Source organism: Miniopterus schreibersii, assembly GCF_964146895.1.
Source record: "Miniopterus schreibersii genome assembly, chromosome: 7".
Lineage (NCBI taxonomy): Eukaryota > Metazoa > Chordata > Mammalia > Chiroptera > Miniopteridae > Miniopterus > Miniopterus schreibersii.
Window position 1 is genome coordinate 75,714,945 of NC_138108.1, and position 27,585 is coordinate 75,742,529.

The 27,585-nt window shown below is 52.4% G+C and overlaps 1 protein-coding gene across 1 annotated transcript in view; it reads left to right on the forward strand.

Annotated features, from left to right (window-relative positions):
• The window catches only part of MARCO (macrophage receptor with collagenous structure), a 34,450-nt gene extending 10,647 nt beyond the window's left edge, over nucleotides 1–23,803 (forward strand). The window contains exons 2-14 of the mRNA XM_081143543.1: nucleotides 2,782–2,883; nucleotides 4,283–4,504; nucleotides 5,693–5,728; nucleotides 8,600–8,698; nucleotides 11,916–12,014; nucleotides 12,122–12,157; nucleotides 12,615–12,713; nucleotides 12,806–12,868; nucleotides 20,179–20,223; nucleotides 21,048–21,146; nucleotides 21,643–21,687; nucleotides 22,216–22,392; nucleotides 23,537–23,803. Of these exons, the coding sequence (XP_080999669.1) occupies nucleotides 2,782–2,883; nucleotides 4,283–4,504; nucleotides 5,693–5,728; nucleotides 8,600–8,698; nucleotides 11,916–12,014; nucleotides 12,122–12,157; nucleotides 12,615–12,713; nucleotides 12,806–12,868; nucleotides 20,179–20,223; nucleotides 21,048–21,146; nucleotides 21,643–21,687; nucleotides 22,216–22,392; nucleotides 23,537–23,667 (1,253 nt within the window). The 3' untranslated portion in view covers nucleotides 23,668–23,803. The remainder of the gene's footprint in view (nucleotides 1–2,781; nucleotides 2,884–4,282; nucleotides 4,505–5,692; nucleotides 5,729–8,599; nucleotides 8,699–11,915; nucleotides 12,015–12,121; nucleotides 12,158–12,614; nucleotides 12,714–12,805; nucleotides 12,869–20,178; nucleotides 20,224–21,047; nucleotides 21,147–21,642; nucleotides 21,688–22,215; nucleotides 22,393–23,536) is intronic.
• The last annotated feature ends 3,782 nt before the right edge of the window (nucleotides 23,804–27,585 follow it).

Here is a 27,585-nt window from a genome sequence, read left to right on the forward strand (position 1 = left end):
TTCAGGGAAGCTCCTTCTTGCTCATCTGAGATTTTTCCTTTCTCTCATTGAAGCAACAATTTCTCATGGGCACACCGGGCTTAGAGTAGATATTCCTTAGCAGTTTCTTCTACCCTCTAAAAGATGAATTGATCAGAATAGAGGGTAAGTAATTTATCAGATGCCCTGCTTTATACAGAGTGAGTTAGATAATGCCCATAGATCCAAAATGACCAGTTTCTAAGACATCTTGCCTCTATGCCAGGGGATAGTTCTGACATAGCAAAGCATTCTGGGCCTCCATGGACATCCATGAACTACTCCTAGCATTCTATCATGTCTGTTTCTCCTCTCCTTGTCCTTACTCAGATGCTTCCACTATGCTCCTACCATCTAGTTTGAACATAGCTATGTCTTCCATGCTGCCCCTCACCCCCACCTTTGACCTCTATAATGCTTGTGTCTCTGAAACACACTTTATGTTTCCATTTCCACCCATGTTATGTTTCATCAAGTTTATTTCTATCTGTAGATTGTATCCACCGTCCACCATCATTTGTGACATGCAAGGCTTCCCATGTGGGTTATCCATCCCCACCGTGATGTTTGTATGGACACCTGAAGCCCTAACTTGTATTGCCAATGTTCTTTCAACACTTCTAAACTAGGAGAGTCAATTCCACGCATTCACAGGACCCACACAGGTGCAGCCACTCAGTCATCCCTTCATTTGTTCTGTTCAGTCATCATCTTTCCAGCACACACGGTGTGCCAGACACCATGTGGGTGCTGGAAGAGAGCCCAAGAAGCTCCCAGACCATGTGGGGAGCCTGAGACACACAGACAGTTCAGGGTGATTGGTGCCGCAACAGGTGGAAACAGATCAGGGTCTCACAAAGCTCAGGGGAACCAGAGGATGTGTTTTGGAGCAGGAGAAGCTCCACAGCACTCCCAAAGGATGAGCAGGAACTTGTCATGCCATAGAGAGGAGGAAGGGCTGTGTATGCAGAAGGGATACAGTGCCCCAAGCAGGAAGGACGTAGGCACGCATGTCTGGCCCGACAGTAGGCAGGGTCTGTGTGGAGCTACGATAGGAGCTGAGGCCCAGGAGAGCTGGCGGGCAAGAGGGCTTCGCATACCAGCCGGGGAGGTGTCTGTGCTGAGGGCAGTGAGCAGCCCTGAAGGGCTGAGGCAGGGTAGTGACGTGGCCAGGCTGTGTATTCGGGAGCTCACTCAGGCAGTTGTGTGGGCCTCTGTGTGGGGAGTACAAGGGGCGGGGCACTCTGTGCTATATGGAGCATAACCAAGTGTCAATGACTAAAAATCTACCCAACAAAAGCCCCCACTCTTCTTGACACTTCCAGGACCGTCTCCAGCCCCCCATGTGTTAGAAGCGCTGGAAAGCATGTCAGCAGGACACAGGTCCACGGGTGATAGGAAAGACCACGGTCATACATCTCTATTGCAAAAGTCAAATGGGAACCCACTCTTGCCTGTCCCTAAGGAAAATGGTGCTCACAGTACCCCCTCTGTCTCTCGGGCTGCTCACTCCTCATCTTTCTTCCCCTCAAGTCTGCCCTGAGGGCTCATTCCAACTGCATTTTCCCTGTGGCAGCACTCAGTATAGGCTAGCGAGGTGAGCTCAGGCCTGGGAGCCGGATGGACCTAGGGTCAGGGGCCCACGGCTTCACCTTTTCTGAACCCCAGGTCTGTCCCTGTAGAAGGATATGATCACGCTTACTTGCAGGATTGCTGCATGTGTTAGAGAGATGGTCAATTCCTGGAGCAGGGCGGGTGCTCAGTAACCGGAGAGGTGGCCCTTCTGCAGGCTAGGTCCCTGCCTTTCGCTGCCTCTAAACAGGGAGACAGCTGGCACAGGAAAAAGACTGGAGCTGAGCCATTGCAACCTCTTTTGTAACATCCCAAACTGGAAGCAGCTCATCAGTAGGGAAATATTTGCATGAACTGTAGCTTCTGTTTTTAAGGACTATCAGGTAGCTGTTAAAAAGAATCGTTAAATCTTTCTGTACAAAGAAAACTAGAGGAATGTCCATGAAAATCATTCATTGCAGAAAGCAAGATGCTGTATTCTATGTAATGTGATATCATTTATGTAAAATTAAAAGAAAAAAAAGTGTACCTAGGAGTGTATGGGTATTAAGCTTCTGAGAGCAAGGGGGGGTTGGGAGGAAGGCCACACCCCAGAATGTTAACCAAGCTCACCTCCTCATCAGGAGCTCAGGGGCTTGAGGAAAAATCTTTAACTCTTGCAGTGTTCTCCATATTGTTTAATTATATTAAGACTGTTTTACTGCTGTAATTTCAAAATCTAAAGATAAGGAAAACAAAGGCCTGGACATGAATTCCAGATCTGCATCTTGTAACTTAATAGGGTTTTCAACCTCTCCAAACTTTACTCCTTGTTTATAAAATGGGAACAATCCTCCTCTCAGAGTTTTGAAATAAACACGTCAAGATACTAATTCATCTGATAAACATCTACTCAGAGCCCGCCGTGGCCAGTCTCTGTGCCGCAGCTTCGACAATGACACCAGTTTAAGGACGACCCTCTTCCCACTGTGATATGTGGCTCGGGCTGGGGGGGGTTGTTCACTTGGCCACACAAATGAATGGGCGACAATGACACTTCCTGTGTTGTGGCAAGAGGGAGGATTGGGGAAGATTTGAGGTTAGTGGGCCTTCGGTGTCCTCTCCACTCAATAGAGGGGACTCTGGCCCAGCTTGGGGCCCCCTCCTCTCCAGCCTTGGCAGCAGCCACCTTCCTCCTGGGTTGTGTTTCAGGTGCAAAGCCTAACAAGAGAGATGGGGTGAAGTGCTTCATGGTCACGGTGGTCATCTACCTGATTCTGCTCTCTGCGGGCATCGGGTTGCTCGTGATGAAAGGTAAAGCAGTCTGGGCCCTGTGCGGTCCCTCTGCAAGTGACCAAACATGGTCCTGACTGACACAGAGCTCCAGTGAGTGCTGAGCCCTGGGGCCACTGCTGCCCCCCTGCTGGGAGAGAGCTCTCAGTCCCTCAGTTCACAGATGGAGGTAGAGGGGGAAGTGAAGAGGGAAGTATGTGTTGTCTTGCGTGTGTGTGTGTGTGTGTGTGTGTGTGTGTGTGTGTGAGGGAGAGAGAGAGAAGGCACATGTGAGCCTGTGTGTGTCTGAAGCAGTGAAAGATGCAATGATTTCACACGGGTGTGCTGTGAGCATTGTTAATGTAAGAAGCATTCAAACTTGTGAAGAACTTTTGTGAGCTAATTTGAGCCAAACTGTCCACACATGCTGGGAAGCAGAATCTCAACGAATTGAGATAATGCTTCAGAGAGCGGCAGTTTTGCACATTTTATACATTACAATCAAAAGAGGAGACGTAAGTGGGTTACATGAAATCCACTGGTGATAGATTAGGGAGGCGGGAGGAAGCCAAGCGGGGAAACCTCTGGGATTGGATGAAAAAGAAAAATGATAGACATGCTCTTCTTAGGTGGGTGCAGGATACGTAACAGTCAACAATTAACATGATAACAATGAAAATGAGAGGATTTGTGCCTGTGCTTTGAGGAGCCCAGAAAAAGGAAAATTACTTTCTTTTTGCAAAAATGTGTTAAGGTGAAGATTAACCTTTGTCAGGGAGGATACCAGCCTAGGACATGACTACCCACCATAAACTGCTTTTAGTTTAAAAAGACTTAATTTCAGACCATCCTTTGTGGTTACTTTAGGTCTCTGAGTCTGGAGGCCACCATGCAGGTCTTCCTTGAGCTAGTCAGGTTAGCATGTGGCCCCTTTTCATCCACAGCATCTGGTATCAAGTTTCCAGCCCCTGAGTGGGAAGGGGCTTTGTTGATTAGCAGTCATTTCAACATGACTTTATTTTTCAAAGTGTTCCCTGTCCAGATGTTAAGTTCACAAAGCAATTCATCAGTAGACACTATAGTCACTAAGAGCAGCGTGTGCCCAGCTGTCATAAACACATATCACGTGCATATTAAGGTCACATATAAGTAAGTCAGTCCAGCACAGTAGTTGCAGTGCATTCACACCCAGAGCAGGCGAGTGATGCCTGCAGGGATGTGCTGTGAACATGTAATGTCATGCCTAAATGTAGAGCACACATGGGCAAGATAGAGAGAAAGCTCTGTGCTCACGCTGGTCCTCACAGCACAGGACATGTGTTTATGTCGTCAGGGCCATGCACCTATAACGCAGGGAAGTTGGGAATGGGATCAATGCCTCAGACTCTAGTGAGGTCCTAAAAGAATGCTGTGCGGTGGTGGTGGTGGTGGGGTTGTCCAGTTCTGAATCTGCAGGAGCATCTCAGGGCCCTGGAGATTGACTTCGACAATGGGACGCTGGAGGCAGAGGACAACCCATCCTTTTCCTTGCTCTGGTCGGAGCAACGCCCCCACCTGCCTGCGGGTACTGTGAGGATGCAAGTCCTGCAGGCCCAGCTCAGCCAGGTCCGCACCCAGCAGGAGCACCTGCTGCAGCAAGTGGACAACTTCACTCGGAACCCAGGTCTGGCCCCTCCCCTCCAGGCTGGGACTCCTCAGAGGGGGACAAGAAAGTAGGAGCTGCTAGTTCATGGGCAAGGGGGTCTTTGGGCCTGAGTCTCCTTCCCTAGCAAGGGGGTCTTCCAAAACCCTGGCCTGGTATGAAACCCCGGGGTGAGAGCCATATGCGGTGCACATTAAGCACAGGTCCCAGGGGTTGCAGACAGGGCTACAAGAGAGAGGGCCTGGAACATAGGAGCCACAAACATGCTCAAGCCAAGTGTGACCTCAAGAGCCAGCGACAGGAAAAACCCAACCTAAGGCCAAGTCTAAGCCACAAAGCCTTCAGCTGATCCATAATGTTTAGGAGGTTGGGTAGGACACAGAAGCTGGGGTAATTCCTGGGACCCTATCCCCACAGACACCGAATATTAGCCCATTGGTGTAGAAAATCATCATGGGCACCAGGCCAGCCCAGGTGATATGGGAACCATAGAGAGGAAAGGATAGCTGGACCTGCAGGGGAAGCAGGGTGGCTGCAAACAGGAGAAAATGGAGCCACAGGGGTCCCCCTCCCCTTGGTCCCCTCCTCTTAGTCTGTCCTAGAGTGGGAAGGGCTAATTTAGGTAAAACTAGCTCCTAGATGTGACCTGGCTGCTGCAGGGTTTACACTATTACATGGAGCCGGGGCCTTGCTCTGACCTCTGTGTCTGGAGTGCTCTGGGCTTAGGAAGCCAGGGTGCCATGCCCACGGAGCACATGCCAGACGCAGCGTCCAGGAGGGCAGGTCCATGAGAGGCTGCTGCCTCCACAGTGAGCACAGGTGAGAGCACAGTGGGGACACAGGTAGAGGGGACGTTCACAGAGGAGCAGGGTCCAGGCTCAGGCGCTCAGACACAGAGAAGGCCACTCCTTCCCTTGAGAGTCAAAGGAGCTAGTTGTGATCGGTATGAGGGCCCTTCCTTCAACCTGACACACTTGCCCAGCTGGTTTAGCTCCATAGTCTCCTGATGATGTGGGGTGCCCTCCAGGGTCCCACACTTCTGGGACTCCCAGGGCTCTCCGGCTCTTCCTAAGGACTCATTCCTGGAAAATGCCCGGGGACTTGGTTCCTGTTGCCCAATGCCCCCAGTTCCCACGTGCATGTCAGCGCGGAGCGGGAGCCCTGACTGCCCCACAGCTCGGCCTGCAACCCTCTCTCCTTCCCGCACAGAGCTCCTCCGGATCAAAGGCGAACGCGGCGCTCCAGGTGGGTTCATGTCCAGCTGCCCCACGCCCCCTCCCCACGACCTTCTCCCACGGCCCCCTCTGCCTGTGCCTTTCTGGGCCTCCACACCTGACCTCAACTTACCTTCCGTGGGTCCCACAGTCTCCCCACAAGCCCCTGGTTCTCGCTTGGTTTTCCTTGGTGCCCTGGCCTTGTTTGCACTCCCAGCATCTGGGCCTTGAACCTGCTGTTACCTGAAGTGGGACATGGCTCCCCCTCGCTGCTCCCCTTCAGATCTAGCTGCTTCTAAGACCAGCCCCAGTGCATCCCCTTGGCTGTGCTCTCCCCCAGGGTCCCAGCACAGGCCCTCCTTTGTCTCCCATGGATACTCTCTCCAGGTGCCTCTCACCGGACACTTAGCACTTAGCGCCCATCTGGCTGTGGCCACCATGACAATGCAGGAAGCCGCAGCCTGTGGGGTCAGGCCGACCTGGGTTCTAGTCCTAGATCTGCCATTACCAGCTGTATAACTTTAAGCCAGTTACTTAGTTCTCCTGGAACCTTGGCAGCTCACCTGTGTAGAAATAATGCAGATAATTTACTCCCCTCACAAAGTGGCTGTAAGATTCAAGTGAAATGACATGAACAATGTCTGACAGTGACAGTGCTCTCTGAGGATGAAGCCTGGGCTCAGCTGCCTTTTCTCCAACTGCCTTTTTCTTAGCACACAAATTTTGTCGTGCACACACACACAGGCACACATGCACGTGTGCACACACACACTTTGCTCACACTTCGCTCCAGTCCACCAGCTGAGTGGTAGAAATTTCATATTGAAAATAAACGTACTCGACGTTGTCAGGGCAGAACTTTTTAGTTTCATAATTTTTCAAGCATGGCCCCAATCACACCGCTGGGGGGGGGGGGTTACTGAGGAAGCCTCTCGAGTGGCAGGAGCCTGGGCTTGGACAGCAGGCGGCCCTCTCAGGAGCTGGGTGGCCTTGAACAAGTCACGTCCCGCTTCTGAGCTCTGTGTCCTTCCGCATGAGATGGGGGTAATGACGGGACCTCCAGGAGTGGTGTCAGGATGAAATGATGAATGGGAAAGTGCTTAGCCCATGCCCAGCTCGGGGTAAGTGAGGCAGGAAATTGCAATTGCAGAGGCTTGGGCTGCAGGAGGCCTGGGCTCCCTCTCAGGGCCCACCTGTCTTCCCAGGTTCTCCACCACGGTGGCTCCCCCAGAGAGGCTGGGGTCTCTCTCCCCTCCCCCCATGGCTTGCCTTGTCTGGTCAGAGCTCCCGAAAGGCGTATCTTGCTAGAAAGCCCCGTGGAGACCAATAGGCGGGCCAGAGAGGATGGGGTTCAGCTCAGAAGCTGGTGCTTGCAGCCCAGGCAGCCTGCTTGTGAAGCTGCGCTGTCCAGGAAGGTGGGGAAGGGCAAATGCACCTAAGTCAAGCTTTGGGGAAGGGTAGTGTGGAACCACCTGTGCCTCAGTTTCCCTCTTTTGTGTGTCCCGGGTGATTTTCTTTCCTCCCAACAAATATTTATTGAAAACCTTTAAGGATCAGGCACACCCCAGGCAGTGGGAATCCAGACTTCAGAAGACAGACAGGACCTCTGCGCTCAGGGGCCTTCGGTTTAGGCAGGGGAGCAACCTGAAACATGACTTGGCAGCAGCCCTTGCTACTGCTCTGAAAAAAGAAAGAGCACAGAGGGGACCTGAGCCCCGCAGGCCCAGGGGAGGCTCCAGGGTCACCTTTCAGCTGTGACCTGTGGGTGAGGGAAGGCTGCAGGGAAGCATGGGCCCTCGGCAGAGAGAATCCAAGCTCAAGGCCCTGGGGTGGGGAAGGAGTATAGTGAGTCAGGAATGCTGGAGAGGGATAGTTCACGAGCCTGGAGTGCAAGAGCAGGAGGAACAGAGGGGGGAGAAGAAGGGGGAGCGGAGGGACCAGGCAGGCTTGGGGTGCAGCAGGCCCCCCAGTTAAGAGAAGGAACATTTTGTCTGTGCTTTGTTGACTTCTCACACGAATCCCGAGTGGCTGTTGCTGATATCTCCATTTCTCAGGAGAGGAAAGTGAGGCTCAGAGGTATGCTGACTTGCTCAAGCTAACCCAGGAAGGACTGGAAGAGCTGAGTTAGACTCTGGAGCCTGAGCCTCACCTCCGCTCCAGGGGCCAGGCTGCTACGGTGGAGCTGGGACAGTCTGCACAGCCTTGGTGGGAGGGGTCCTAGGCCTCACCCTAGAAAGCCCCTCTGAGGGGCCTGCACCCATCCTGTCAGGATGTGGGGTACCTCTCCTGAAGGACTCGGGGCCGGAGCCCCCGGCCTTGACCTGCTAGGATGAGGAACAGCTCTGCTGGGGTATTTCCCGTGTCCATGGGCTCTCTAGGGTTCTTGCCTCTTCCCTTTGGCTAATAAGTATAACAAGAGCCCCCTTGTAGGTTTCTACCATGTCCACACCCTCATCAAGTCCCCTGAGGACCCTGTGAGGAGGCGCTGCTATCCCCATACAGAGGAAAGCGGCGCTAGGCCAAGAGAAGGCCCTTGTTCAGGACACACAGCGTTCAGAGGAGCCAGCTGTCAACCCCCAGACTGATTCTCAATAGTGCCCTTCCCTGAGACCCCGTGCTGCTGGAGTGAGGGGTTTCAGTTCCAGGTCTACTTTTATCCCCCTGGACCTCAGTCTTGTCCCCAGTGTCCCTTCCCTAGGCTTCTCCCCAGCCCCAGAACATTAGTGACCTCCTAATTGAGTCTTGCTGGACCACTGCAAGATTACCCAAGAAATGAGCTAACACACCCCAGCTTCCTCTGGGGATGCCTTTCTCTTCTCCCCAGAATGCCTCCTGCCCACCGCCTAAGAGCCCATGCCCAGGAGGATGCTGGGAGCCCACCTCACTGGCATTCCCTTTGCAGGCACCCCAGGACAGAAGGGCAGCAAAGGCGATCAGGGTCTCATTGGCCTGAAAGGGGAAACTGGCGCTAAGGGAGACAAAGGAGACATGGGCTCCCCAGGTAAGGGCCTTGTTGGGTGCGAGTGCTCCCCGGGAGGCTGGGGGGGGGAATGGGCCCCACTCTGTGCAACCCTGTCTGTTCAGCACCCACTGAGGGGCGGGCTATGCTCTGCCTACCAGCATCCCGGGATCTTAGATTTGGTACCTGCCATCCAGGTGAGCGAAGGACAGGAATGTGAAAGCTAAGAGCAATGTGAGAGGACAACAGTGTCACACCAAGCATAACAGATGGCAACTGAGGACAAAGGCAGTGCTAGGAAGTGGCAGGAAAAAAAAGTGACGCACCAAAATAGGAGGCTGAGGTGGGCCTGGGAGGAAGAGGAGCCTGGCTGGCCGTGAGGGCCAGGGCTGATTCCGGGGAGGTCATCAGGCCCTCTCCCTTGACGGCAGGTGCCATCTCCAGAGCAATACTTCTCAAGGGGCCCTGGGTAAGGGCTGTTTTGGGTGTTCATTCAAAACGCAGGATGGGCCCAGCAGTCTGTGTTAGAGACCCTGGAAGTCCAGGGCGCAGCTCTGGAGGAACTGCCCCAGGGGCTCTGGCCTCGACTGAGCACCGTCTAGCTCTTTGTCACTTGGTCTCTTTCGTGGCCCCTCAGGGGGCTCTTGGGTGCCATCAGGAAAATGAGGGCTGCAGGGCTAACGGGCTCAGTGGCCGTCGCTGCTCTGGGCCTGCACGTCTGTGTGCCCGGGCGCATGACAGCCTGATGACGTTTGATTTCTTCATTTCCCAAAAGAATGGTAATTAAATTAAAATGATAATTAAGTTACACACACCCTGCAGGGCAGTTGTAAGGGTTAGAGATCATGTTTTCTGGCTCCACCACGTGGCTGGCACTAGATAAGTGATGACCATCATTAATAGTAGCTTGAGGGGCCGTGTAAGGTAGAACTTCAGGCTCAAGGTCAGGCAGATCTGGGTTCTAACATGGCTCGCTAGCTGTGTGACCTTGGACAAGTCACTTAACTTCTCTGAGCCTCAATTGACTCACCTGAAAGGATAATAGCAGTCCCCTTTGATGAGGATTAATTACAGCAGGGACATAAGACATGAAAGAAGTGTGATTCTGTTCCTGAAGTTACTTACAGCGTAAGAAACTAGGTGCACTTGCCTTCGAGGAGAGCCCTCAGTAGGGACCCGGCTGTGAGGCCCCTGTGAAAGAGGAAAGAGACTTGCTCTAGTGGCGCCCAGCAAACAAGGACCAATGGGCGAGGGTCCCAGCAGAACCAATTGTGTTGCGGTGAGGGAGGAAGAACAGTGTAAGACTTGGAGGCTGCCCCTGGTGACATGGGCTGATGGGGGTCTTAGGGAGCAGCCACTGCTGGGGACAGGAAGAGTGGGTGCAGAATTCTCCCAGGTGGGATTGAAGGGGGATCCTTGCCCCAGCAAATGGTTGGACAGTTGACCTCTCAGGATGGTTCCCAAAGTGGCACTCTGAGTTCTCTTTACAGTAGGAAAGGAAGGCCCACAGAGGGGACAACAGCCAGGCCTTTGCCCTCCAGTCCTTTCCCAAGGACTCTGAGCCCTGCTTTTTCCCATCCCACTGCCACCCACGAGGGCATGGGGCCCACACCCAGAGCGGCCCGGGAGCACTGTGGTTGGGGAGGAGAAACGCGGCAGTTTCAGTTCTTCAGAACCCAGGACTCAGCCCCACCCCTCTTCTTCCCTGATCTCCTCTCCCAGGTCACAAGCTCTCTCTTACCCACTGCTTGCCCCACCCAGTGGACAGGGCTAGCCAACCTGGTGCGACCCACCCCCGTGGTACTGAGCTTCTTCGCTCAGCAGACGGGTAATGCCACAGTGGTGGACTTCCAGGGGATACACTCCCTCGTTAGCTGTGGCTGGAAAGTTCTAGAGTCAGACACAGCTGTGATTCTGCATGTGGTGCCTGGCCTTTTTGCTGATACTGCTCTGCTTCGACGGGTGCCCCCTCTGATGGAGACACGGACGTCACAGCACCACAGACTCAGGCCCAGGCCAGACCCCGCTCAAGAAACCTCACGCAGCCACACAGCTGGTCACAGTGTGGTGGTCCTGGCTGGCCCGGGGCAGTGGGCCACCAACAAGTCCCCCCAGGAAAATCACTTCTGGTCCCTTCTGCCTAAGTGAACACTCCCGATGAGCGAGAACTTCCTCCGTGTGTTTGCCGAGGCTGCTGTAGAGATGTCAACTCTAACCAAGCTCTTCACGGTTGTTTTGTCTTCCACCAGGAAATAGTCACCCTTTCAAGTATCCAAAGCATCTCCAAGAATCTAATTTCCAAGCCTTGCCCCTAACAGCCCTCAAAGCTTAGACCCAGATGGGTGTATGCAACAGTTGCTTCTCTGCCTCCTCTTCAGACCTTTCTGTCTCCTTTCCTCCTTCACCGGGGGAGAGAAAGCTGGTGGCCTCCTGAGTCCTCCCCAGCTCTGATACCATAAAATGAATGGAATGGAGGCTTTTAACCAATTCTATCCCAACAAGCCAGCCCCAGGGCGCGAAGGGGTTGCTCTGCTGCGTCTCTGCTGATGGTGGGACCTCCGAGCTTCCTGAATACCAGCCAGCCTGTGGGTTACTGATGAGCCGCCCACAAGGGGGCTGGCAAGGGCCATGCAGCCCGCTCCCAAACCCAACTCGCAATTTGGGAAGGGGTTGGCGAATCCTGCCCTGTGAGGAGCTGCCCTCAATTGATATGCACCAAGCAGTGGCAGAAAAGAGGAGGGAGAAAGGAAGATCGAGGAGTGGACTGGCTGGGACAAGCCTCGAATGCTGATGACAAGTGGAAAATTTGAAACCTTGGGCACAAGGAAAGCCCATGGCTGAAGCACTGGCAGGAAAATGAGCTGCTGCAATGTTTTTCTCTCCATCAATACTTCATAGTTTCTGTGCTCAGCATTTGGGGCCTACCTGCAGGAATATTCAGATTTCAGTCTGGAAGGCTTGAAAAAATAATTTCCCACATAAACCAGACAGCACGAGTTGAGCCCCAGCTGTGGTCCCTCCCAAGGGGACCTGAGCTCTGACCTGGGCCCTGAGAGCCAGACTTTGAGACCATCTGCTGCCAGCCAGGCGAGGTCGCCGTGTCCATTTCTCATGAGTTTATGTCTTGTCTCTGGGGCAAGGTGGTGTGCTCCTTGAGGGGGGGCCCTTGTGTCTTGAGTGGGACGAGTTGTGTCAAGCGGGACCTGGTGCCCAGGCTTGCCCTCCTCCCATGCCCGACTATGACTCTTTGGTTTTTCAGGAAGCAAGGGGAACATGGGCGTGAAAGGAGACATGGGCGTCATGGGACCCCCCGGAGCCCAGGGGAGTAAAGGTGACTCAGGGAAACCAGGCTCTCCAGGTAAGAGGTTGCATGGGCAGGTCCACGCACGGGCTTGTACATATTCCATTTTTTTTCCTGGAAGGCCGAGCTACAGGAAAAAAGTCCTAAGTCCTTCTTAATTGTAGGTGTGGCTGGAATTCCTGGAATCAAAGGAGATCAAGGTAAGAACTGCAGGAACCTGGGCATTAGTCCATCTCTGGGCCAAGTTAAGTCCAGGGCCTGACTCTACTATCTCTTATTCCATTGTGGTGTTAATCCAGAGCATCTGGGGCCTCCAAAACCTGGCCCCCTCAAGAGGAACAAAGCAGCACACTAAACTGATGCCCCTCGTTAGAGCTGCACCCACTCTGCCTCCAGAGTGGGAGCTACACATTCGTGACCCAGGTTCCTAGTAAGCCCACAAGCCCCAAGCTGCAGTGAATGGGAGAAAGTAACAAACCGCTGAGACTGTCATTCCCTCTCACTGTTTGGGCTGCCTCATGGCTTCCAGGGCTGCCCAGGGAACATACTAGGTGCCAGGACATACAAGTCTCACTGCTGAGCGGAGGTGCGTTGAGGGGATGGCAGCCAGGCCCTCTGCCAGCCACCCCAGCTTTGCAGTTGTGAATTAACTTTCAGGACCACCTGGAGCAGAGGGTCCTCGAGGCCCTCAGGGTGCAGCAGGATCCCCAGGTGCCAAGGGAGAGCCTGGCAGAGCTGGTGCCACTGGGCTAACAGGTGAGGTCTTCTGTCCTGTGGTGGACATGGGGGGTGAGGTCTGAAGATCCATCTACCCAACTCTTATGCTCGCTGTGACATCTGTTGTCCAGGACAACCAGGGAGACCCGGGAGCCCAGGACCTGAAGGCATGAAAGGAAGCAAGGGAGACACAGGTAAGGGAGGGTGTGGGTAGGCGGGTGGGCAGGGATGGACAGGAAGGAAGACTGGCTCCCTGCGGGCCCACCAGAAGAAAGCAGAGTGTCTCCTGTGCTCTGACCCCGGAAGGTCCTAGGGCTGTTCTTCCTCTGCCCAGGGTTCCTTAAAGGCCTTGAATGCCACAACCAGGCCTCTAACATCAAAAAGCAGAGCAGGGCACCTCAGCCATGCTGTCTTCTTGTTCTGCCTTCCAGCTGTGGGCATAGTTCCCACTCTCTCTTGCTCACCTGAGTGGGGCCTCAAGGGTCAGGGATTCGGATAGGGGGTGTCAAGAAATCCCTCTTTGCATATTCTCCCAGGGCTGTCAGACTAGGGAGAGCAACCCACAGCAACCGAACTCACAGAGACTAGTTTCGAAACCATCGTGCCAAATTAGCCTACGTTATAAACTGTCATGTCAATTTAGTCTGGTTATAAACCATAATACCAAGGCGGTCTACTTTATAAACCACTATGCCAATTTTATCTAGTCACTACACACGTCTGGGCACTTGCAACGGTCTAGAAAGTCTGAGCCACTGTGCTGGGTGCTGAGCCCCATGATGCATAGGACTTGGCTCCTGCTCTCAGGCATAGAGATTGGTGCGGGAGGCACACAGACTTTGTCACACTGTGTCAAGCGCAGTTTGATGTGAACATTTGCATGGAGAACAGTCACATGCCATTTAGAAAGCCAGGTGCAGGCCAGGAGGTGTGGTGGCAGCCTGGAGCTGTGAGAAAGGGCTGCGTGTCTGCCTAGGATGTCTGTGGGCAGCCTGCTGCAGTCCCCTCCTCTGGCAGAGTCAAGGTCATGCTTGTGTTAGCAAACCCGTATGCCCTCACCCCAGGGCCACGCTATGGACCCACACCAGAGGCAGGACCTCTGAGTTTTCACTGATCAAGTGGTTGACCAAATAATTCCTTTAACGAATGTGATTTAACCCTGTTAAATGTTTCAGGTTATTGGTGGCTGGGGTCCGGTGGGGGTGGCCAAGGGCAGACCAATGCAGGGGTGATGTAAGAGCTTGAGCTGAGTCTTGGAGAATGAGTGGAGCTTGGACATGTGCAGGAGGGGAAGAGAATCTAGAGAGAGGAAACAGAGCCGGTGAAGTCATGGAGGAGTGAGGAAGGGCTCTGTAGGGTGGTGTCCCTGGCACCTGGTTGGTTTCTTAGGTTGGGATGTGGGGGAGTCAGGAGCTCTGGTCAGAGGGGTAGGTGCGCCCTCTCCCTGGCCAGCTTTGGACTGGGCCTTTGACGTCTGGGGTTTTACTGAAGGTTGTCAGGAGCCATGGCCCAGGCAGGTCCTACACCCACAGTCCTTCCAATCCATCTGGCCATGGAGCTGATTTCTTTTCACAGACTGTGGTTCAGTATAAGCAGGGGCTCTGCTACCTGATGCCACCTAAAGGCCACCAGCAAGGTCGCAACTTCCAGAAAGACTCCATCTGGGTGAGGTGGATAAGTGGCCTTGACTTGTCAGCTCCCTTTCTGATCTTACACCTCCCTCTTTCTTGGAGATCTTAGGGTGTCTGACTTTGGGGCCTGAGACTGTCTTGCCTCTGAGCTTTCTGCTTGGCTTCATGGAGATGATGGCTTTCCTCCCTCATTATAAACAAGGAGAATCCCTCCCCCTCTACACACTCCCATTGCTAGACTAAGTAAGAATACTTGGGGTAAAACATGATTTTACCCAAAGGGCCACTGAGCCCACTGCCGGGCCCTAGTCAGTGTCTCCCGCTGTCCGAGAGCAGGGAATCTTGCCCTGCGCTCTGCGTCCTGGGAGGGTTCGCACAGTGAGAGCAGCTGCTGACCCTGAGCGTTTTCCTGACCACCCAATGGACTGAGTACCCTTGTGAGTACTACTTCACAGTGAGAGATGCAGCCAGGGCGCAGTCCAGGCCTGGCTGGTCCAAGACGTGGGCTTTATCCATTACACTTTATTATGCCATCTTCCTCCCCAGGCAGCCAGAAGGGCCCCTTGCCCCCATCAGGGCACTCAGAGGCGAAGCTGCAGCAGCTTCTTCCACCCTTAGAAGGAAACCCAAAGATCTCCGGCCGTTATGGCTGTCCCTCACTTACTCACGGCCCCACTCCATTGGAGCACACAGTCTGGGGACCGTTTTCAGTCCATCGTCTTTGTCTATTCATTGGGTGCCTTCACAGGTATCTCCAACATTCAGAACTAGTGGTAAATACCAACCAGGCAAGTTCCTGCTGCCCAATAAACATGGTGAATTACATTTTCATTTTGAGGCGTGTGATGATTAAAACCTGTGTAAACTTGCATAGGTTTCCCACTCAAACCCAAATGCTTACCTTGAACAAGTAGCTGCTGGTCCGCACGGACATCTCAGAAGGGAATTCCCACCGATAGGACCACAATCTGGCTCATCATAGCCAGGCCTCGATAGCATCCTGAAGGAAAAGGCTAATGAGCTCTGGGAGAGGTTAGGTCTCTGACCCAGGAGAAGGAAGGGTGGGTGGTGAGTGGAAGCCAGGGCTCATCATCGAAGACAATGTGTACTTTTCGATGTCAGGACACCGGTATTCCCCGAACTAGAGGTCCCATGGTGTTTGTCCAGGTTTGATTACATCAAGCCAGTTTTTCAAACTGATGTCTTTTCCCCATTTTGTAAATAAAATCACTAATCTCTCAAGAGGTTATCTGGCTGCATTGGACAAAAACAGAGAAATTATAGTGCCTTGGCTTGACCTGGGAAACAGCTAGCTTTCAATATTGTGCTTTAATAATAAAAACAGACCTATTTATTATCAGCAATGCCTCTGGGCCAGACACTGTGCTTGGGACTTGATTCCCATGATCTTAGTCCATCTACCCACACACGCCTCCTACCTTATAGCCAAGGAAGCGAAGGCTCCCAAAGCGCAAATGCCTTGCTCAGGGTCTCACAGTTAATATGCACCTAATCTGGGAGTTAATCTCAAACTCTGATTCCAAATTGGTGCTTCTCCAGACCTTGTTATATAGAATAGCACAGAGTATAGGACTCAGATAAATGAGTCCCACTCCACAGTCTGAGGGTAAATCCTAGCTTAGTCACCAAATCTCCCCGCTGTCACGGACAGTCACTAACCACGGTGACCCCTTCCGGTGAAGTGTTTCCTCCTGCTCACATCTCCTGAGAAGGCGGAGCCGTCTCAGATGTAGGATTGTGAGGAGCAAACCCCTTCCATCTGCTTGGAAAATAAACTGCATGGCTTAGTAAGTGGCATTGTCACCCAGCAGAGCTTTCTTGAAGGTAATTTCCATTACCATTAACAAAACAGGGCTTTATCAAACCCCTAAAACTTAGTTTTTGTAACCTTTGATCTTTTAAACAGTTACAAAATCATTAAAAAATTTTTTGCAAAAAACCCACAACAAAATGAATTTTAGCTCAAAGTTTCATAAAGTTTGTTCGGAAATAAGGAAGGACTTGCTGGTAATAATGGCATTTCTTTTTCTATTTCCACCCCGTGGGACCATGTTAGAAGTACCCAAACATTCAAGCTCCAAAGCACCAATCTGATCAGAAATTCTGCATCTCAACAGCCTTCAAGTCCAAAGTATAACAAGAACCCAAATTTTCTAAGTTCTTTTACTTTCCTCTTGAGGCAAATCCAAAGTTCAAAATAACTTGAAATCTCTTTTCTCATCTGTATTTTACAATGTTTTACTTTAAAGATAGCAACAAAAAATCATCCACAATAGCAATCAAACCCTACATTGTGAATTTAATTTCTCAGTTAATTCCATTCCCCATATCTAAGTACTGAGTTAGTGCAAGAATTTATTAAATTCCACCAAGTCATATTACTAAATTGTCACTTATGAATCTTTCCCTTGTTTTTCTCTAAGTTTTTTAGAGACATTTGCAGGAGTCTACATGCCTCCCAGTTTGGGGTCGGCTTTTGCTTCTCGACACACAGCTCAATTTGTCAGTTATGAAATGAATCCTAGACGTGCCAGGCTATACTGAGCCTGTATGTCAGGATGGGACTGAAGGGAGTTTCCTAATGTCCTGGGAATGGCTCATTTGGTCAGAGCCAGGAGACCTGTGTTTCACCTTGGACTTGCCTCTGACCAGCTAGGTAACAGTGGGCCGGTACTTGACCTCCCTGGGCCCCAGTTTCCCCCTCTATGAGGTGGAACATCTGGGGTCCAGCAGCTCAGGGGCACTCTGGGGCTGAAACAGGCGATTTCCCCTGGGAGCAGGAACATTTGGAGATTTTAGGCAGAACGCCAGCTCAACACTAAACAATAGGAAGGCATTTGCTTTCTAACTAAACTATTTTGGGGGTAGAAATATCTTCCCCAAGTAAATACCTTGCAAATAAGTATGTTGGGCCCTCTCAGCTTGTGAGGCTGTGACACCCGGGAAACCCAGTTTGTTTGTGGTGAAGAGGGAAGCCCAGGTTCACTTGCTTCCAGTGCACTTTTGTACTCACTTCTAGATGCTGTTTTTCAACCTTTTCTCTCCCCCTGATCTGATTGGGACACTACCCTGATTTGTAGTGAAGCAATTACAAGTCCTTCGATGGAACAGCCACTCAGTGAATGTCCTTTAGTGTCCAGAGGCCGAGAGAGACCTCACACAAAACTCAGCTCCCGGTTCCTCCACCTGAAGAGGGGAGTGTTGAAGACAAAGCCACCACCCGCTCGCTACATACACGTATCAGCAGGCACTTCATCAGCTGGCCCCCGAGATCAAATGGGGTGTGTCTGGGGCGGTGCTACTCAAAATGTGGTCCCCGGACCAGCAGCATCAGCATCACCTGGTACCTGTCAGAAATGCAGAGTCCCAGGTCCCATCCCAGATCCATCCACGGAACCAGTGACTCTGGGGGGCTCCCAGCAGGTTGCTCTTTAGCAACCTTGTGCAGGTGACTCTGGGGCACACTGCAGTGTGACTGCTTGTTCAGGAGAAAGGAAGGGCCCAAAGCCAGCTGCCAGTGCCTTTGGAACCCAGCAAACAGCCCGAGCCAAGCTCCAGGAAGAAACAGGGAGCTGGCAGAGACAGGGCCCAGTGGGAGGCAGACCCTGGGACCCAACGCCAACCTCACCTTAGATAAATCCCTCCCATCTCAGAGTGAGGGCTTCTGCTTCACCCTCTGGACAGAGGGAAACGGCCTGCCTTGCAGGGCAGCTGAGAGATGGAACAAGGCCGCACAGGTAAAGCCCCTGGCTGCGCAGGGTGCCTGGCCCAGTGCAGGCAGGCGGCAGGAGATGCTGAGTCCCAGGAGGTGAGGGGCTGGGAGGAAGGCGTGAAAAAGGAGGGAGAGTCAGGCCAAAGGGACATGGGCCTCATGAATAAGGGCTTCCCTGTTGTTCTTGTCTGCACAAGGTGTATGTTGATCGGTGCTGCAGGGACAGCTGGAGAGAGGTATGTCTTTGAGAAATGAGGGGACAATAAAGGGAGGTCACAGTGCCTGGCATCCCTGAGCCTTGCTTCTAGGGACAGAGCCGTAAGTTAGAGACTTCTGCAATATGGTGTGCTCTAGGATGCAGACAGAGAGGGCCAAGGGTCTAGTGTGGACCACTTTAATTTAATCACAAAGACCTGTTTCTGAATGTCTTCACCTCCTTAATCTTGACACATGCGATTCAGACGCAGGTAAGTAGAGAGGAAGCATCTGCCACCTCTGCAGGGTGACCTCGGGTCAACAGCAAACAGGGGCTGGCTGGGGAGCAGGCCTCAGAGGAGGAAAGGGGGTTCAGGGAAGGAGACACCTTGCTCTAGGTCACAGAGGTGGACACAGCCCAGAGCGCCTGACTTGTGCAGCATCAGCAGTCAAGGCCAGAGAAGGCTTCGCAGTTGTTGACATCTGACATTTTAGCACATTTTACAGGATTGGTCAAAGTTCTCAAAGGCACCAAAAAGGTGAAGCATTCTAGATAGAGGAACCAGAGCACAAACCAAAGGCCTGGGTGAGCTGGGGACTTCCTGCCAGTGTCAGGCCTCTAAGGTACCCTCAGCTCCTAGAAGAAGCTCTGAGCCTCAGTCCTGTCCCCATGCCTAGCACGAGGGGGCTGCAGCAGGTGCCCTCTCAGATCCTTCCAGTGCACCCTGCTTCTCCTGGTGCCGAGGCTTGTAGTGGCAGCTCGTGGCTCCATGGCCCTCTGACCCTCCTCCCCAGGCAGTGCTTGGCCTCGACAAGATATCTGAAAGGCTGTGGGGAGCCAAGACTCCCTTGGCCTCTTATTCCAAGGTGTCCCAAATAGACCTGCCAGGCTTTAGCTTACCCCTCATTGACCAGCACACAGTAGGTACTCAGGAAAGTCAGGAACTGGGAGGCAGGAACTTCCCCATGTAGGAACTTCCCCCAGGCAATTGGCAAGGAAGGTAACTGTGGTTTCTGTTGAACACCAAAAGCGGGCCTTTGGTTAAGGCTGGGCTTGCACCGTGGGGGGGACACCAGTCAAGGGCGTGGTGATGGGCACATCGCACATTTTGCATTCTCATTGCTACACTCTAGTAACTGTTACTTCACATCAATATCAAGTTTCATTTTCCAAGTTTGTGTAGCTGTCTTGGAGAGCCCCATTTCTCTGAAGAAAAACTAATAGTAGCCTTAAAACCAAGAGACCATGATGTTGCTAAACCAATAAATTATTATCCCACAGTGACCCGACCTGGTGCTGGGAAGAGTGGACCATCCATGGACGTTAGTGAGAAAAGATGAATGGGAGGAAGGAAGGAGGGAGGGAGGCAGGATTTTTCACATTAGAACACAAATAGTATCATCACTAATAACTGCAGTGATTATTTTTCCATTTTCTGCCCATGAGGCCCTTTAGCCGCATGACTCTTCAGCCACACTGGGGCCACAATGAAATAAACCAACCAAACTATTAACATCTACTATGGGTGAGGCCCTCAAAGCTCCTGGTGGCCCCTGAGTACCCTCTAGAGTCTTTTGGAAATAAACATAATTTTATTTTCACAGTATCTCTTAATTCTTTTCCAATAAATGCAACAGGAAGGAATAGACTTGGACTTAGACACTAAGTCAGGCTACCACTGGCACGGAAGGTCAGCCAGTGAGTTGGGATCTGTCTGTCTAACTCAGACCTCCACCCAGGACATTTCTGTTTCACCCCAACACACGCGTCCCATTATGTGCAGTCCGTCTCCTTTGTGTTCTGCAGAAGAAGCTAAACAATCGTGAAGCGCTGATGTATCTTTCCATCTGCATTAATCAGACAAAGGCAGAGGTTGTCTAAGATTAAAAGTATCTAATATCCAAGTTTTATTATCTTCTCCTGGTTTTTGTATTTTGATCTTAGGACTTCAAGGACAGAAAGGAACAAAAGGAGAATCAGGAGTTCCAGGTAAGGGGCTGACTCTATTTTAATTTCCTTGCAATGATGACTGCAAAGGCTCAGGCCTGGCTTGTTGACTTTGAAAGAACTGCTGTGACCTTCTCTCAAAGCAGCCGGGGCCTCAGATTTTCTCCCTGGGAAACCTGAGGAATGACAGGAACTCAGTGAATTGAGGGGTATAGGGCTTTGGATGGGGGGGGGGGGACAGGGGGCTCGGTGAAAAGTATCAGGAGAGCCGGAGGCCAGGTAGTGGCTTTGGGCTATGCAGCCACCTGGCGCCTCCAGCGCCTCCCCACCTCCTCCGTCTTCTCCCTGGACTATTGCACCATCCTCGCTGCTAAGCCCCAGCTGGTAGCTGGTTACTGCGCTCAGCGCTCTCCGGAGAGCAGCTCTAGTCCTCTCGGCACCCAGAGCCCAGGAGTGCGAGAGCAACACTTCTCCGACAAGCTGCTGGAGCAGCCTCTCTCCCTCAAAAACTGGATACTCTATTCCTGTTTTAATTTACCAAGGAGAAAATAAGGCCTAGAAACACTCTAGCAAATTCTTCTAGAATGGCTAGAACTTCCACACAATTATGTAGTCCATGAGGACCAACAATCTCTGGACTCCTGTCAGCAGCTTCTCAACCAGCATTTGCATTGGACTCGGGAGATTAGAGCGGTGCCCCCATCCCCACCCCCCGCAGCCAGAGGGACCAAAGATACCAACTGAGCATCCAAACAGCCCAATTCACAGGGAAACCTGCTAGTTAAGGACAACTCATTAAACCACGGCTCTTGGGCCCCTTGTAAAGCAGAAGAGAGCACCCGACCGAGTGGTCTTTCTCCTCCCAGGACCTGCAGGCACGAAGGGAGAGAAGGGAAGCCCAGGCCTGGCAGGCCCCAAGGGTGCAACTGGGCCAGGTGGCCAGAAGGGAGACCAAGGAATGAAAGGTAAGGCCTCTATTTCTCCTTTGTGGGTTCAAAGGAGAGGCTCTGATGTAGGGGGCTCAAGAGTTTTCAGAACCAGAAGGTCCGGTCTGCTGGTTCCGTGGATGAGTTCTGAGCTGGGATTAGCCTCAGCATGGAGCGAACGAGGCACAGTCCACGCTCAGCGAGGGGGCACTCGGACGTGCACTCGCTCCATGCCCACCACGCCCCCCATCCCGGAGCTTTCCATGAAGATGCTTCCCACGTTAGGCCTCTTACCTGTTAAATGCCCCTCGCTAATCTAGCTTTAACCCTTCCTGCTGTGGCTTAGGTCCATGTCTTCCCGCTTAGCCGTTGGTGCCCGGGGAGCATCCCGTCCGCATAATGCCAGGTCACGGGCAAAGCTGGGAAGAGAGACTGGCCTGACCACCCCTCCACCCTCCACCCCGCTGCGGCAGAGGAGGGCGAGGGAGTCCTGGCCTGGCTTCCTTCAAATCCTGTGGTTTTCTCCTTGTGACAGGATCTGCTGGGCAGCAAGGAGTGAAGGGAGAGAAAGGCCAGAAAGGTAACTGCGGCTTCTATCGCCTTCATTTGTGCGCTCAAGTCAGTTCTGTACTTGAGCACTGCATGTGTGGCCGGGGGAGCCGCCCTGGGTCTCAGAGAAATGCCTCACTTTGGGGAAGGTTAGTGGGCCTTTCCCTTGAATAAGCCTGCTCCCAGCCATAGCCCCAGTGCACCCCCCTTCCAGCCTCTACCCCTCTTTCTCCTTCTCTTCCTCTCTCCTCCCACCTCTCCCCCTTCCTTTTTTCTCTCCCTCTCTTCTTTTCTTCCTTCCTTTTTCCCTCAACTTTTCTTTTTTTTCTCCCCACAACCAGCCACAGAGGCACCTGACCCCATGGCCTCTTGGCCGCAGGCCCAGAGGCACAGAGGCTGCTTGCCAGGCAGTGGTGGTGCCACATGTGGGGTCTTCCCGGCCAAGCGGGGTGTTTCTTCCCCGAACACAGCACTCCCTGCCACGAATAGGCACAGCCCACAGCCACGCCAAGCCCGAGGCTGCCATCCTCGCCTCTCCCACGTGTGTCCTTCCACCCAGGTGAATCCCTGCAACCTGTCAGGATTGTTGGCTCTGCGAACCGAGGCCGGGCTGAAGTTTTCTATAACAATGACTGGGGGACAATTTGCGACGATGGCTGGGACAATTCGGACGCCACTGTCTTTTGCCGCATGCTGGGTTACTCTTCGGGAAGGGCCCTTTTCAGTATGACACCTGGTGAGTCCTCCCCCGGCAGCCTCTTTCCTTGAGGGGCTGTCATGGGCTTTCTCTCCCTTTGGTTGCAAGTGACTCGGTGTGGTTTAGGTTAAAAGAGAAAGATTCGTTCAAGCAACAGCAAAACTACAGCTCAGGGCCCTAAGCTTGCATCCTTGCAGCGTGGCAGCCCTAGAAGAAATGTGACCTTTCTTCTCTAAGAGTGATGGTAAAGGCTCAGCTGGGGCTCTGGCTGCCTGGCCTGGGTCAGTGTCTGTCCGCCCTGAGCCAAGATGTGGCACAGCTGGCAGTGTCTGTGAGGCATGACTCTCCGAAACGCAGCTTTAGGAGTGGAGAAAACTCACAGGGTGGGCAAGCGTGAGCCTCCGTTCCAGCTGTCTGGGTGCTAGAGGCCTGCACGGCCCATGCTGTGGTCACCTTTCCGTGCTGTGGTCACCTTTAAGGGGAAGGTGCAAACCAAATCAGAGCAAGGACTTCCTCAATCAGCGTGGGGTGCTAGAGACTCGGCCTGTGACTTTCAGCACAAGGTTCCAACTTTCAGTAAAGGAGTTAGGTCAGCAGGCTGAGACCATTTCCTCAGCCGGGAGGGCTGGCCTGCAGGGACACCAGGCTCACTTCTGCTCCCACCCCCAAATGCTCTCTGCTCTTACTCCACCCCAAAGTGCATAACCATTTTTAAATCTGGATTGTAAAACAACTTTAAAATACACCTTTCCTTCATATAGGTTGTCACACTGTGGTGTAAATTTCTGCAATCCAACAATCCAACTGTTTTCCTCTGAGCTCTTGGTGTGAAATCAGCTGTCTCAGGAGAAAGGGGTTTGAGGAAAGTGGATGCCGGGAGGAACACAGACATCCTGTAGTGAGTTAGCGGAAAGAGAAGAAGGTGGGGAGCCCCCGGGAGCAGGTTTTAAATAGTGCCTGGATTAGTGTGAAATACTCGATGAGACTTTTGTCAAAAAGGAGAGGAAGCAGGACAGAGGCAGGGTCATTAGAAGAGAATAGTCCAACTGTCAGCACCTTGGGCCTGAGTGGATGGGAGAGGAACTGACAGTGTACCCCAAATGGGAGCCCCCAACACCAAGGGGCCACTCGGCTTTGAGCCTAATCCCACTCCCCTTTCCCTCCTTGCTTTCTCTGTATCCAGGCTCTGGGTTGATCTGGTTGGATGATGTTGCATGTCGAGGGACAGAGACGACCCTGTGGAACTGCAACAAGAGTAACTGGGGCTCTCACAACTGCAACCACAGTGAGGATGCCGGTGTGGAGTGCAGCTGACCTGCTGGGGCCTTAGGCTGCTCTGCTCCCACGGTGCCTGCAAGCTTAGACACTCACCCCACTGGGGGAAGGCCAGCGCTCTCTGGGGTTCCCTGGGAGTGGGATCATTAATAAAACTCAAAGTGCTACCTGGCAACTTCGCTGGCCATGGCTGAAATCACTAATGTGTACCTCCCACCCCTTCTTGATGTGCCCACTCAATGCACACACATTGCATTGATTTTCAGATGCCCTGCACACAGGGACAGTGGAGCTTCAACTTATAGCTGGGGAAGGGTGGGGTACAGGGGGATCTAAATGGGACACAGAAAGTGAAGATCATCTGTAGTCACAATTAGTTGTGACCATTCCTTCAATCATTCAGATGTGGCATCTCTCATAGCAAGTTCTCCCATTTGCTGGAACTATTCTCCAGCAAATGAAGAGGTTGGCATGTAGTTGGCACCATGTTGCATGATAAATAGGAATTGTACCTTTAAGCATGAAAATTAGCTCTCATTAGGATGTGAGCTCCAGAAATGTAGGGACTTTTGTCTGTTGTATCCATCCCTATAGGGGCTCAGTAAATATTTGCTCAATGAAAGACTGAATTAAACCAAGCAGGTAGAACAACTCACCCTCTCTGAGGAATTTGGCTTCTGACTTTTCATTCTCCCCCTGGAATATATACTCTCTCTGAGTGCAATCACATATCTCCTCCCCCCCCCCCCCCCCCCGCTGCTCCCAGGTGTAATAAATGATTTGGAAGAGTGAGATGCATGTGACCCAAGAGTTGCTCAGCTCGAGGGCATTAGGAAAATTGCTGAGGGTCACTTTGTAAATGGTAAAGCCAAGGTTAGAAGCCAGGATGGAACAGCGGAGGGCTTGGGGAATGGAGTGGCCAAAGCTCTGGCTGCTGCAGAGCACAGGCACAGCACAAGCGAGAGGTCCCATCAGGACACCTCAGGGCTTCCCTCTGGAGCTTAACCAAGAAGCACCCAGAAGCCACCGCACTGTCCCAGGCTGCAGGTGCACAGCTCTAGAATAAGTGTCAGAGCTGCGGGGGGACAGAAAGGGGGACGTCTTTGCAGAGAGGAGGGCTTGAAAGCTGGCTCTTTTAATCCGGCAGAGACCTCTATAATGCTGCACCCTTCTCTGGCATGCTGGGATGGGGAAATGCTGGTCAGGGAGGACTTAAAATGCCAATGAGACACGTTAAGCCATATCAGAGGTTCTAGGATATAACATTTTGAAAATGTGTAACTCAAGTATCTTATCAGCGCCTCTATCTCTCCAACCTCGTTGCCTGTTCTTTATCTCCCAATACGTGTCTTGGCCACTGGAAGGAAAGAACAGGGGCTGCCTGAAACAGAGATGTTCATCCCTCCCATCTGAATTTCAAAGCTGGCTGCTGAACCTCTTTAGAAACATGAGCACCATGGAAATAGAGTGGGAAGCAGAAGCAAGTTTCTATTTTTTTCCATTTAGCTTATCAAAAGCCGCCGGCCAGCATGGTTCAGTGGTTGAGTGTCAATATGAACCAGGAGGTCACGGTTCGATTCCCAGTCAGAGCACATGCCCGAGGTTCAGGCTCAGTTCCCAGCGGGGGCGTGCAGGAGGCAGCCGATTAATGACTCTCATCATTGATCATCCTCTCTCTCTCCCTCTCCTTTCCTCTCTTTGAAATCAATAAAAACAACTATATTTATAAAAAGCCAAACCTGGCTGGTTTGATCATAGCATTTTAAGTAAAGGAGGTCTACCTGAGCCAACAGGATGGGCATGAGGTGAAAGCCCCTTGCCCCCTTGCCCAGTGGATAGGGGGGAAGGAGATGAGGGGACAGAAACAGAGGGAAGGTCCTCCTGGCAGTCTTGGGCCCCGCTCCTGCATCTTTTTTTGTGTGTCCTGGGATCTGCCTCCTCCAAGAATGATGGACTGGGACTGCTTCCTGCCTATTGACCCCTTTCTGCCATCCTTACAGATCTGTTGGCACTCGTGCATTCTCTCTCTCTCTGTCTCTCTCTGCCTCTGTCTGTCTGTCTCTCTCTCACACACACATCTTTTCAGAGGGACAAAAGCAGTTTATAAGCACAGAATAGTCAAAATCCTTGCAGAGAATGGACCATGGCACACTGCATAGCAAGGCTGTGGCTCACCTGCACCCAGTACTTCCCTTCCATGGCATTGGTCTTTGTCTCCAAGCTGCTGATGAGATGCAGATGTCTCCTGAGGTCCAGTCATATATATCTGCCTACCAACTGCCTCCACATGGGTACCTCACAAACCAGGCAGCTAACCCCTGACTCGTCACCTGCCCCTCCTGTGCTCTCATCTCAGCCAGTGGCTCTCCATCCAGTGCTCAGGATAAACACTGAGTGTCAAAGCCATGCCCCTCATCCACCAGGCACCAAGTCCCTAATTCTGCCTCCCAAATAGCTCTCCGGTCCACCCAGTTCGCCCCATCTTTGCCACCAAAATGGTCCAGGGCACAGCACCCATGGCCTGGATGCTTGGAACATCCCCTAATTAGACTCTCCCCTCCAGCACACTCCACCAACCACCCACTTATTCACCACACAGCAGCCTGAGAGATCTTTAGAAGTGACAAAGCCAACCATGTCACTCCCTGCCTAAAGCCTTCAGTGGCCCCCGAGTTCCTTAGGCAGTGGGCCAGATTCATGACTGTGGCTTACAAGGAAGTGACCTGACATTGACCTCCAAGGCCCCCAGCAACCTTAACGTCTCATTCCTCCCTATTGCATCTACCCTGTGCTCATGCAGCTTCCCCTTTGCAACGCCTCATATACAGCCGGCTCTTGACAAAGGTTTTCTGATTGACTCTGGAATAAATGAACAAACAAAGGACGCCAAGCAGAGCTCGGATTGCTTCCTAGTCTTTCCTCAGACAGGAGGTGCATCCTTGTCATTCCCTGCACTCCAGTTATTCTGACTAAAGGTCCTGATTCAGTTTCCCAGGCATGAAGAAATAGTTTTCACAAAGGCGAACCTAATCCTTGGCCTTTTACATCTATGAGGTTAGCTTTCAAAACAAAATAACGGGACCCATGTTTTACTACCTAGTTGTTTACTACCTAGTGTTGTTTAAATTTTCTTTTAAAAGTTTGTATGTTCTTGCTGCTGCACCATCTCCATGAACAGGCTGACCAGGTGCACCGGGGTGAGCAGATGAGCACCTGCCACAAATCCCCTTTCTACCCTCCCGTGACTGTGACCTAGTGACACTCAAAGGCACCAGCGAAATCCCCCTGTGCCCTTTGCTTGTTACTCCAGCTGACCCCCGAACAGCCACCCTCCCCTCTGTCAGGCAGTTCCTCCGATAAGCTCCAGGCCGAGCTAAGCGGAGGAAGCTCCCCTTGCAGACACACGGGGCCGTAGCACATGGCAGCGATGTGGGCACCCTGGTTCTGCAGCTGACTGGAGGCTGATGTGGGGCTGAAGAGGAACCGGGTAAAATTAGCATGACATCATCCTCAACTGCCAGGGAGAGAGCAGGCTGCTGTGGGCTGCCGCCTCTAAATGTGCGGCATGGCCTCCTGACCTCCGCATGACACTTGGCTGTGCCGTTCCCTTGAAATCATTCTCCTTTCTCCTCTCCCTCCCGGGGACACTATGACCTGGCTGAGGCCTGCTGGACAGATCCCAGCACCGAACAGGCTGGCTGGGGGGGCGAGATGGCAGGGCCCTAAAGCACCCTCTGTGCCCCGACAGTGGCCAGCATCCCACGGTAGAGACACAGCTAAGAAGGAACGTTCAGGAATCAGACAGCCTGGGATAGGGTCCTAGTGCCACTGCGCGTAACAGGTCTTTACCTGGACAAGGGAGTGACTGAACCTCTCTGGGCCGGTTTTCCAGTCTCAAAATAAAGGTAATAACAGTCCTTCCCTCTCAGAGTTCTTGTGAGGATGAATTGAAATGAT